This window comes from Entamoeba invadens, assembly GCF_000330505.1.
Source record: "Entamoeba invadens IP1 unplaced genomic scaffold scaff_1105074724841, whole genome shotgun sequence".
NCBI lineage: Eukaryota > Evosea > Mastigamoebida > Endamoebidae > Entamoeba > Entamoeba invadens.
In genome coordinates, this window is record NW_004191842.1 from 107,723 (window position 1) to 120,395 (window position 12,673).

Genomic DNA, 12,673 nt, shown 5'->3' on the forward strand with positions numbered 1-12,673 from the left:
TTAATATTTTAAAGTAACATTTAATCGTTCGTTTTTCTATAGTTTATAAACAATTAAAATAACTATAAAAAATAATTTCCAAACAAACAAAATGGTAACAAGATAATCAAAATGTCAATATTTATTATAATAATAAGGACAAATTCGGCTTGTTAAATAAGGGTTTTATTGAGAATGACAATTTCAGCCAATCAAAATAAAATATTTCGTGATAAGAAAACCCTTTTATTTAGTATTTAATTGAAAATTTATACCTTCACTTCACTGCCCGTAAATTCTTAAAACTTAAAACTCAAAACAATATTAAACAAACAAATCAATTATTTTCAAGTTCTCCAAACACAATAAAGTCTTTGTTAGTATGTTCGTCCACTTTCATTATAGCAGCAAGATTTCCACATCTTCCCCCATAATTAGGTGCGGACCATAATGTCACCACTTTCTTGTTAAATACAAACTGAAACCCTTCCATTTGGATTTGGTGAGCTCGTGTTATTATATTCAAATTATTAACATGACAAAAAATGTCGACCAATTTCTCTCCAAAATAATGACCTGCTCCTTTATTATTTGAAGCGATATATTCAATATTTTCATTGGGGTCAGACCACACCAAATCGGCCATCAGACTCTCAGAAGTTATTTCACAATTTCTCGATATACAAAAACTTATTTGGTCGATCGTTCGCAAGTGTTGTGAAATGCCCGCGTGCACACAAAACATCGTCTCGTTTATTACAGCAGTGACTGGAAGGTAATTGAAAACGTCAGTGAAAAGTGTCCACACACGTGGAGATCCATATTTTCTGATACACTCATCGTAAAATCCGTATAATTGTGACAACATCATTGTGTCAAAGTTTCCTCTTATTAGATGAATTTTGTCGGGATATTTCAATTTGAACAAAAGAAGAAGAGAAACAACTTCTACATTATATATCCCTTTGCCAACATAATTTCCAAGAAATAAATATTGCGTGCTGGGCGGAAAGCCACCGAGTGAAAAAATGTTAAGAAGGTCATGGAATTGTCCTTGAATGTTACCACATACAGTAACTGGCGATTTTAAAGTTAAAACGTTTGGCTCACGGGAAAGAAGTGACTTGGAGAAAAAACAAAGTTCAAGTATTGTGTGATCTGGTAGTAATTCACCACGACGTAGTTGTGAAATGCAATTATCAATATCCATTATATGATTTTTGAAGTTTTTAATTTGTCAAATTGCGTGATGTTTTAAATCAAATTATTAATAATAGAACTAGATTATATATCAAATTTTAAAATAATAATTAAAAATATTTTGAAATCAGTTTTAATATAGATTGAATATAAAATTTGATTTTTAAAGAAATTAATTAAAGGAGTGAGGGGCTTGACTTATTGTTAATTTTTATTTGAGTCAATCCTAATAAGTGTGCGACTTTATATCTTCTTTGTTTTTCACTCACAACAAAATTAAAACTTTTTTGAATTATAACAAAAATAAAAACAAAAGTAGAATCAAGTTATAAATCAAGATAAAATACAATTCGATAATTAAATGATAAATTTAACTGCTTGTTCGAATGAAAATCATTATAATTCTAAAATTCTAATTGTTGTACAGAACGAAAAAAATAGTTTTGTTTATCGATTTTGGATTGCGCATATATTAAACATCTCGTTTATAAAAACGAAAATAATGAGACAAGTCAATTCATGTGATTCAAAGACTCTTTTGCTCCAAAATTTGGGTAAACAAAAGACTGTTTAATTATGCAACTCAAAAAAAACAATAAATAAAAATTGTGCAAATAGGAAGCCAAATTAACAACAAGACAAACACCTATATATGACCCAATTAACAAACAATTCTAAACACTCGAGTCAATTTAAAATATATAAGAGTTTTTAATTTATGACTAGTGTACACAAATACTTTTATGGGTTAAAAATCATTACTTGTTAATTAAGGTTGTGTGTAAATATAAAAAAGAAAAAAACAAATTATAGATAAACACCACAATAAAAAATATGAAAAAAGTCATTAAATAATTGTTTTGAGTTGATCAATTGCTTCACTTATCGAACACCTTTTTTGAGGTTCTTGTATCCAACATTTTTCGATGATACCTTGGTATTTTTCATTGAGTGTTTTTATTGTTATTGGTCTTTTCCCAGCAGCACTTTCTTCTGCAATACTCCACGGAAACACGTAAATGTTTTTAGGAAAAGCTTCACCCCATAATAAACACTTCAAACATTGTAATTGCAAACGAATAAACATCAGCTGGTTTCTTGTAATGCTCTTTGTTTAATATTTCAGGAGCCATATATCATGGTGTTCCAACACCTTAAGTGAATGCCATATTCGTTTGCAGCATATTCACATTTCTCGAAGATCCAAAATCAGTCAATTTTGCATTTGCTTTTTCGTTTGTTTCAAGTGATAACACAAGCAAGTTGTCTGGTTTGATGTCTCTATGTAAAATACCATTTTCATGTAAATACTGAATACCTTTTGCGCCATCAAGTAAAAATTTGATTCGCAACTTCATAACTACTTCATCACTCTTCTTGTGTTTGATCACGTCTTGAAGTGACCCAAAAGCTGCAAATTCAGTGGCCATACACACCTTACTGGGTATGAATACCGCACCATAAAAATAGATGATATAATCACTCCGGAATTTGTCTAACATAGAAACTTCCTTTGTAAATTCTTCAAGTCCACTTTCATTGTCAATAAGTTGTTTCATCTTTTTAATGGCAACTTTATTTACTTTGTATTTCCTTTGTAAACAATTCCAAACGAACCTTCACCAAGTTTCTCATCTTCTTCAAGTTCTCTGTAATTCAATTTAGTTGTTTGTTCGGTCTCCATTTCAATTTGTATTTTTGCGTTTTCAATTGTTCCTGTCGTTAGATTCAATGAAGTAATCATCACATCCTCCTTTGTAGAACAAGTACACAACGGCTTGATAAATATTTCAAATTCGCAAGCATATCCAGGCTTGAGAGACACGATGGAAGGTACTGTTCTTATTTCATAGTAATCGCACCCATTCATCACACTGAATTGTACCTTCAAGTTGTTTTTAGAATTGTTTCCAACACATACCAAATCTCTTGTTTCTTTGTCCACTTTAATTAATTCGTTGTTATCCAAATCAAATTTCAGTGTTGTCTTGTTTGAGACCAAATTTTCACTTAATTTCATCATCTCAATGTTTGACCGACTCATTTTGAAATTGCAAATGTTTTGCTCTTTTTGGCTTTTTTTTTCTTTTGTATCATAGTTATCAATATTATTATTATCACAACAAATAATACGATAATTATTAATGTGATTGAAATCGGTACTCCAACTACCAACCCATAATTCGTCACTTTGACACAGTAATCACCAGCGTCACTTGGTTTTTAATTCTTTTCACATTCAATACATTTCGAGTCGTTAGCAGATTTACAGTATTCAACTTCTTTGTAATCCACACATTGTGAATTAACCAAGACAAAATCCCTTTCAACACACATGTTGCAACTTTGTGCATTGTCACACGAGATGCAGTTTTCAGAACATTTTCTGCAAATGTAATTATCCTAGTAATAGCCATTTTCACATTGTAAAAAACCAATTGACGTTTTTGTTACACAGTTAGTCAAATTGTCGTATGATAAACAGTATTTATTTTCCATTCCAGATAGTTTAAAATATTCAATTTTACAAGTTAAACACAACTTACCATCAACACAAGTACCACACAACTCATCACAAGAAATGCAATCAGTTTCTCTTTTGTAATATTTGTCTTTGCAAATTGCACATCCAACACCCGTTGGTAGAGTCAATTCACATTTTGTAAACAAATCGCCAAGTGGTTTATATATAAATGTGGATGTCAGGTAATACTGTGGATCACATGTCAAGCAATATGTTATGTTGTAACAATTATCACGGTGATTCGAACACAACTCACATTCGCTGTTAATGTTATAATAACCAGAAATACATCTCTCACACCCTTTGTTATTTCGAGTGAAACATGATATTTCTGCACCTTTCAAGTTTTGTTTGGTGTTAGTAACATTGTTTTCATCGTCATCAATATCATCAAAAATTTCTGAACAGTTTCCGTTTTTCATTTTGAATGTGTCCAAACATTTAATGCACATTGATTGTGAAATCAGTGAGTATTTACAGTCGGCTATTTGAGATAAAGAAAGTGGCAAACAGTAGTCATACTTCCCTTCTTTGTTAATTGAGTCGGTTGGACAGAAATTTTCAGTGCACTTTAAACAACGCAGACCATCACTATTGACACAACTCACTTCACTTTTCTCAACACAAAATCCATTTGTTTGAATCACATAATTCTCTTGACACTTTTTACATTTGCCACCCTCACAATTTTTACAATTTGGAACTGAACAAGTTACACTCTTGCCTTTGTGCATTTCCATGTCATCATCAACACATTTTAAACAGAAATCGTTTGAATATTTCGAATAAGAAATGTCATTGACACATTTTTTTTATTTTCACATCATATGTATATTGTTGTTTGCATGCGATTATTTCAATGACATTGTTGTAATCGACACATACAGAAGCGTTGTTATTACATACATTACATTGATTGCTATATCCAAGATAATTGTCATTGTTACATTTATAGACCACATCGTTCCTCATTGTATTACCACTTGCTACCTTCTGACAAGTCACTCCATTAAGTAAATAATTGTCATCACAGTGAATACACTCACTTTGGGTTTTGTAATTTCTTTGGTATTTGCAATTTGAAACTTTGGTCTTGCAATCAAAGTTCACTGATATCTGATGTGCACAATCACGTGGCACTTTTGATATTGTTGATGGGGTGTTACAATTGGTTGTTACAACACATTTTAATTCAGAAAAATAATACAACCCATCACATCGTAAACACTGCTGATTGGTCAATCCTGTCAAACAGCCAGTAGCATTGCTGTCGCACTTTTGTGTCATTTTGTTGTATTTTTGAGAAGATGTGCAACCCACACACGTTTTCGTTTGAGAAGCTAAGACATGTGGAGAATAGCATGAAGTAGACACAGGAACACCAATGTATTGAGTTGAACATGTTTGGCAATTGGGCAGATCATTGTAACACTGTTCACAAGAAGTTTCAGTGTTTTTGTAACTGCCAGAAGGACAACTCACACACTTCTGACTGGATAAGTAATACGGGTCATTATATGTCAAACACTCTTTTATTCTTGAATTGCACGTTTTGCAATTTGTATCAATGGTATTGCAAGGCACACATACACCAGAGTCGTTCGGAGAATACCCATTTTCACAATCAACACATTTTCGCGTGTAGTCTGATTTGCACGTTTTGCAATTCAGATCAAAAGTTTTGCAGGTGACACACACTTTACTCTTTGTCTCTTCAAATACAAAATTTGTTTGATACTTATAACATGTTCCATTTGAGTAACAATTTTTGCAAGATTCGTTACATAATAAACACAATCCATTTAAGCCGAGATATGAAATTCCAGGACTACGATTTAAACAGTTTGAAGAAGAACCCGAACACGTGGAACAAATTAAATCACAAGGTTTACAAGAACCGTTTGATAAATAAAAATTCGAATCACAAGTTATACAAATTGAACCTTTACAAGTGTTACAATTTAAAGGACATTAAACACACACTCCATCTAATAAATAAAACCCATTATCACAATTATCACAATTGTTTGAAATATTATTACTGCAACTATTACAATTCGGACCACATTCAAAACATAACCCATTTGATAAATAATACCCATTATCGCATTTTAAGCAAAATGTTTGGGGTTTTCATTACATGTTTTGCAATTTGAACTGCATTGTATACTAAACCCATTTGAAAATACATAATTATTAGAACATGATTTTCAATTATTGACATTTGGTCCATCACAAGTTTCACAAGATAAGTCACATGTAAAACATTAATTATCTTTTAAATAGATATGAATAAAACAATCTATACAGTCGTTTGAAACAATACCTTCACATCTAAAACATGGATAATCACACTTTAAACAATATCCATTAGACGTACTTATTGAATGTAAACAAGACAAGCAGTTATTTGGCTCAGGACCATTACAAGTATAACACGATGAATCACACTTGAAACAATAGCCATTTGATAAAACATAATTGGACAAGCATGATATACAATTGTTCGGGTTTGTACCATTACAAGTTCCACACGATGAATCACATTTGATACATGTGTTACCAGACAAATAATAATAACATTTACATGTTAAACAGGTTGTTAGAGATCCAGAACACATTGAACAGGTTGAGTCACATTGCAAACATGTGTTTGTACCTTGTAAAAAATACCCAGTTTTACAAGTAAAACACTGGGTATTTGAACCACCATAACAAGTTGAACACCAACTATGACAAGTCGAACAGGTGCTCAAATTGGACATGTAATAGCCACTGTTACAATTAAAACAATCACCTGATGTTCCATAATAACAAGTTATACAGGAATAAGAACAGAGAAGGCATTTTGTTTTTTGTGTTAAGTAGTAGTTTTCTTGACAAGTATACCAACCAAAAATATGTATCATCATAACACGTTTTGCAATTTGTATGACATGAATAACACGAATTGTTTAATAAATAATACCCATCATTACATTCCACACGAGATGTGGTTAACATACATCGCTTACAATTTGAACAAGAAGTTTTAAACATTATTTTGGTTTTAAAGAGTTTGTTTGATTATATAAATAAAGTGGAACTAATGTGAAATTGTTATACTGTTTGGAGTGTGTGAATATATTTTTATAAATATTAAATTTTAACACCGTATTGTATTTTGAATTAATAGTAACCTCTAGTCGTGTGTTTGATTTACATTTAATTATAAAACCATCATCAACTAAAGGCAACTGAATTTTTGTTGTTGATAAACTCCATTGAAAATCATGTTCACATTTTTCGCCAAGTGAAACACACTCAATTTTATCAGCATACTTACACCATTTTACATTTATTAATAGATGATTTACATAATAATTAAAACACGACAATGAATATAACCATTGAATAAAATTACAAGTTTTTTTATTGTATATATATTAAAAATACCGCTTTAAAAAAATAAATTATACAAATAATATATTATTTAATAAATTCTTTATATTTGAGAATAAAAGATTTTATGTTACAATATTTACAAACAAATATTATTATAAAATATTTATCAATTAATAAAAATTTTATCAAAATAAAAGATTTATTGGCAAAACAATGACAAAACAACGTCAACTATTGTTTGAAATTTTTAATCAACATTGAAATCAATTCGAAATTGAAAATTAAATTTGAATTTTACAACAAAAACAGTTTTAACAATTAAAATTGAGAATAATTTGTTTTTTATTATTATTCTAAAATTGAATAATATCCTTTACAGAAAAAAGCATCCATTAAAGGGTTGATGGGCCAATTATATGCAAAACCGTTTAATAATTTTTTTTTGCTCTGAAACCCTGATTTTAGGTTCATTTAAATAAAAAAAATATAATTTTCAATAATTAAAACACTCTAACTTTAAAATCTTTTATTTTTTGTGTACAGGCAGTAAAGTGAAGGTATAAATTTCCAATTAAATACTAAATAAAAGGGTTTTGAGAATAATACAACAATTTTACGTCATATTTTTACTGTTTTTTCGGGTTTAAATTTTTGATCAATAAAACTAAAAAAATATTTTAAAAAAATTTAGATACATTTTTAGATTATTTTTAATTCGACTTTGCTGAAAAATAAGTTGAAAAATAAAATTGAACGAACTTAAAAAATAAATTGAAGTCGAAAGAAGAAAAAGGCAAACACCAAGCATTGACTCTTGTCAAACAAGTAAACAAAGATTTAATATTTTAACGGTGTCATTTTACACGTTTGTTATTGTTATTTTGTCATTATTTATCACTTATTACATAAATATTCAAATATTAAATTTTATTTCATCATCTTTTAGATCTTTAATTAATGGTAAGTTGCGAGTGTGGTTATTGGCTATTGGGCGAGCTTGCAAAAACAAACACACTTATCAACTGTTTGAGTTGTGACGAAGCAGGATTTGTGAAGTTTGCTTTGTTGCCAAGTTTAGTTAAGTGATGGTTTTTTATTGGTTTATTCGCTTCTTGGTTTATGTGTGATTGTTGTTTTTCGATAGTTTATAAACAATTAAAATAACTATAAAATATAATTTCCAAACAAACAAAATGGTAACAAGATAATCAAAATGTCAATATTTATTATAATAATAAGGACAAATTCGGCTTGTTAAATAAGGGTTTTATTGAGAATGACAATTTCAGCCAATCAAAATAAAATATTTCGTGATAAGAAAACCCTTTTATTTAGTATTTAATTGAAAATTTATACCTTCACTTCACTGCCTGTATAAAAAAAGTAAAAAGTATTTACTACATAATTCCTTAATAAACCCACAAATTAATATTTTTTTTTGTTTAAAAACAACAAATAAATGCTTTTTATTGTATTTTTTGCAATAATTTTTAATAAAAACAAGAAGGACATAATATAAGATAGTAAAAAAATACTTTTTTTTATTAAAACAACGTTTTTGTTTTCAGTGTGTTTTTTAGTTTGTTAAAAAACAAAAATGTAATAAAATTTCAATTTTATTTTAAATAAAATTCAAATTTATGTTTCCAATTGTGCATGTTCCTCCATTTGATGTGAATTCGATGCGTTGGGGAGTACTACTTCTTTTAGCTGCGTTTCCAGTGTTTGTCCCTAAACAAATTTGAGCGTTATTCAAATTCACTTGAATTACTTCAATGTCACTTTTAGTGTATGTTTTACGTTTTTGTAAAATACCATGACCACAACTTCTTTCGTTCCAAGTGTTATTGTACACCGTATTCTGATTTGGTGTGATGTAGAATCCCTCTGGATCAAAAGTGCATGTCATTGGATTACCTCCATAATTATATCATAATTGGTAACCAAAGTCCCAGCCACTTTCCCATCTTTCACCTCGATGAATGGCGTTCAGTCCTGGAAGTGTCACTGTATTACCAGTTACAGCAACAACTGTGTACTCTCTGTTGTTTCTTGCCATTCTATACTGTCTTCCTGGTGTCAAATTTGCTACGTGTTCAAAACGTAACAACTCGTTGATTGTAGTTGGCAATACCTCTCTTTGAGCCGTTGGGGGAACACTGTTAAGAGGGACAATAGGAACATTTTGAAGATTTTGTGCGCTAGCACCACTGTTGGCGACGACTTGCATGTTTGTAAAAGAGATGTATGAAGCATTATAAATACACAAAAAATGATTATTATTTTTTTAAATGAACTTTATTTTACTAAGTAGTTATTATAAATTGAATTAATTTCAAAATAAATATCATTATATTATTTTGTTATATTAGGTCAATGTTATTTATGATAAAAATCATTTATTATATTGATATTTTCAAAAGTAAATATTAATATATCGAACTATATTAATAATTATGATGGTGTACAGGGTCTCCAATTTTTGCTTTTCGGTATTTAGAGATCAAACTGGTATTTTCTTGTTCGATTTTGGCAAAAAAATAATAGTAGAATAAAATAGTTTTTGCTATGATTTGGTTGATTTATTCCAAATTTGGATTTTGAAATTTTAATTCGGCAATTTTAATTTTTGGAAAACCATAATAAGGAACTAAAATGTTTTTAAATTGAGAAAATATTTTTTTGAATCAATTTGTTCAATATGAAATTGACAAAAAACAACATAATTTTTTTAAAAATACAAAATAAACATATACAGTTGGTCCATTCAACCTTCTCCCAGCAAATTAACCTTTGCCAAAAAAAAACCAATTATTTTCTATTATTATATTAAAATAATAAACTATACTTATATATAAGTCATTTTTCTCAAATATTTGTTTTTTTGGTAAAAACCCGTGTTTTTAAAGAAAAATACAGGAATTTCTTTGGGATAAAGTACATTTCCTGGGCTAAGGTTCATTTTCCCTACTGTAAATAATGATTGTCAAACACTAAAAGCCAAATTAACAAGTATAACAATATTCATAAAAAAATAATTATAATAGATAAATTAAATTATAGCCAAAGTAAATTCATTTCAATAATTACAGATGGGGTGCCAATGTGAATTGCAAAAACATTGGTGATATTAATATGGTTAAATAATAAATAATGTGTTATTGTAGTATTGGATGGATCAAACGAGGATATTGCCGAATGCAATTTGAAAAAAATAAAATATTAAAAAATCAAATGATGTTTAATTAATCTTTAACTTCTTGACAATTACATCAATGAATGGTCTGTCTTCTGGTTTTTGGCTCCAGCATCTTTGTATCAATTCAAATTGACCTTCACTCATATTTTCATTTTTCTCAAGTCGTTTACCCGATATCACAAACTCCGCAATTTTCCATGGGAACTTGAACATGTTTTTATCGTACGCATCTCCCCACTTCAACGTTTCATACATAGTTACTCCAAACGAATAAATATCGGCACTCTTCTTGTACTTTTCTTTTTTCAACACTTCGGGAGCCATATAAACTGGTGTTCCAACACCTTTGGTGAATGTCATGTTAGTCATCATTAAATTGATATTTCTTGCACTCCCAAAATCAGTCAATTTTGCATTCACTTTGGTATCCAAATCGAGTGAAAACACTAGCAAATTGTCTGGTTTGATGTCTCTGTGAACAACACCATTTGTGTGTAAATAAAGCAACCCATTCGCCATATCTTTCATGAATTTAATTTTAATTTCTTTCTGTATTGTAGTTTCTATTCTGTTTTTTATTAAGTCGTTTAAACTTCCGTATTGAGCAAATTCGGTAACTATACATATCTTGTTTGGTATAAAAACGGCGCCATAGAAGTGGACCAAATAGTCACATCTGAATTTGTCTAACATTAACACTTCTTTTTCAAATTCTGTGATTTTAATTTCATCATCACACCCCTCTTTCATTTTCTTAATTGCAACTTTGTATCCTCTGAATTCACCTAAATACACAATTCCAAACGATCCTTCACCAAGTCGTTTTTCTTCCTGTAACTCATGGTAATCAAGATGTGTTGTCATTTGGGTTTTTGCACTTATTTGAATTTGTTGGATCATTTGTAAACCTTTTTGAATATCAAGACCGACACATGTGATTTTATCATCGATGTTGCACGAACAAATAGGTGTCAAAAACATTTCAAATTCACATGCTTCTCCACTTTGTAAATTCACCAAACTTGGCTCCGTTTTGATGTTGTAATTTTCACATCCGTTTAAAACACTAAACTGAATTTTAATTGAATTTTTTGACTTGTTTCCAACACACAACAACTCACGTGTTTCTTTACCAACTGGAATATCACCGTTTTCATTGTCGTCAACAGCAAAAACAAGCGTCTTCTTGTTGGAAACAAGCCATTCGTTCATATCATAAAACGCAACATTTGATCGCTTCATTTTGAATACACAAATATTCTGCATCTTCTTTTTGGTTCCAAAGTGGATGTACAAGTAGTATAATGTCAATAATAACATGGTACCTATAATAATAACTATTACTACAAAAGTGACTGATAGACTTGTTATTAAAACTGTGTTTGGCATGTCTTCACATGATTTTCTATCATCACTGAGTTGTTTACCTTTGCTACACTTGGAACATTCATTATTAAACGCTGTAATACAATACTTGATTTGAGTGTAATATACACATTTTTTGTTGACATATATATTGTCTTTTTTGCATGCATTGCATGACAATTGGTCAATACACTCTGAACAATTTTCAATACATGTTTTGCACCGAGATATATAGGGGTCCAAGTAATACCCCTCTTCACATCGCTCACAACCGAATTGCGTCTTATCTGAACAACCGACAAGGCTTGTATAACTTTGACAAAGTAATTGTTCTGAAGGAATCAAGAAATAATTTGATTTACATGTAATACACGAAATTTTATCTTTACACACCGCACACGTGGAGTCACAAGCAACACAATCACTTTGTTCTCTGTAATACCCCTCTTTGCAAAGTGCACACCCAACCATATTTGGCATTTCTTTTTTGCACTTTTTAAAAAAGTCTTTTGTGAGTTCACAATTATTGTCTTTATTCAAAAATTCCAATTCATCTTTACATGATAAACAATATGTTGAATTGTAACATTTAGTACATTTGTTTTCGCATTTAAGACACGTTTTGTTGCTTAAATAATAACCATATAAACATGAAATACACCCTTTGGTCGATTTAATTCGACAACCATCCTCATCTATGTTTTTTTGAAAAAGTTTGGAATTAATGTTTTCACAATTATTATGTGCTAAAAACGTGTTCATAATACATTCATTAATATCAATTGTATTAAAAATGAAGGACTTTGTTGCGTGTTTGATGCTATTGCCAATTTTTTCGCAGTAATTTATATCAGCCACATTTTCATCAACTCTTATATACAATGGCAAACACTTTAAACATTTATTTGCAAAGATTATTTCGCAATTTAAAAATTCTTTTGTTTTGCATTCATTGCTAGTCGTCAATAGATATCCTTTTGAACAGACAACACATTGGAGATCGATACATTTATAACAATTTT

General features: G+C 29.8%; 6 protein-coding genes across 6 annotated transcripts; all 6 read right to left on the reverse strand.

Annotated features, from left to right (window-relative positions):
• Positions 1-316: 316 nt before the first annotated feature.
• On the reverse strand, positions 317-1,189 carry EIN_235730 (serine/threonine protein phosphatase PP-X isozyme, putative; the record flags this gene model as incomplete). The annotated part of the gene is made up of 1 exon (XM_004185324.1): positions 317-1,189. The coding sequence occupies one exon, from the start codon at positions 1,187-1,189 to the stop codon at positions 317-319; it is 873 nt and encodes a 290-aa protein (XP_004185372.1).
• Positions 1,190-2,333: 1,144 nt separating this feature from the next.
• EIN_235740 (protein serine/threonine kinase, putative) lies at positions 2,334-3,223 on the reverse strand (the record flags this gene model as incomplete). Its single annotated transcript, XM_004185325.1, has 2 exons — positions 2,334-2,752; positions 2,797-3,223. 2 exons carry the CDS (start codon positions 3,221-3,223, stop codon positions 2,334-2,336), a joined length of 846 nt encoding a protein of 281 aa, XP_004185373.1.
• Positions 3,224-3,365: 142 nt separating this feature from the next.
• On the reverse strand, positions 3,366-4,443 carry EIN_235750 (hypothetical protein; the record flags this gene model as incomplete). The annotated part of the gene is made up of 2 exons (XM_004185326.1): positions 3,366-3,565; positions 3,615-4,443. The coding sequence occupies 2 exons, from the start codon at positions 4,441-4,443 to the stop codon at positions 3,366-3,368; spliced, it is 1,029 nt and encodes a 342-aa protein (XP_004185374.1).
• Positions 4,444-4,498: 55 nt separating this feature from the next.
• Positions 4,499-4,990, reverse strand: EIN_235760 (hypothetical protein; the record flags this gene model as incomplete). The annotated part of the gene is made up of 1 exon (XM_004185327.1): positions 4,499-4,990. One exon carries the CDS (start codon positions 4,988-4,990, stop codon positions 4,499-4,501), a length of 492 nt encoding a protein of 163 aa, XP_004185375.1.
• Positions 4,991-5,970: 980 nt separating this feature from the next.
• On the reverse strand, positions 5,971-6,615 carry EIN_235770 (hypothetical protein; the record flags this gene model as incomplete). Its single annotated transcript, XM_004185328.1, has 1 exon — positions 5,971-6,615. The coding sequence occupies one exon, from the start codon at positions 6,613-6,615 to the stop codon at positions 5,971-5,973; it is 645 nt and encodes a 214-aa protein (XP_004185376.1).
• Positions 6,616-10,328: 3,713 nt separating this feature from the next.
• EIN_235780 (tyrosine protein kinase, putative) lies at positions 10,329-12,131 on the reverse strand (the record flags this gene model as incomplete). Its single annotated transcript, XM_004185329.1, has 1 exon — positions 10,329-12,131. The coding sequence occupies one exon, from the start codon at positions 12,129-12,131 to the stop codon at positions 10,329-10,331; it is 1,803 nt and encodes a 600-aa protein (XP_004185377.1).
• Between the last annotated feature and the right edge of the window lie 542 nt (positions 12,132-12,673).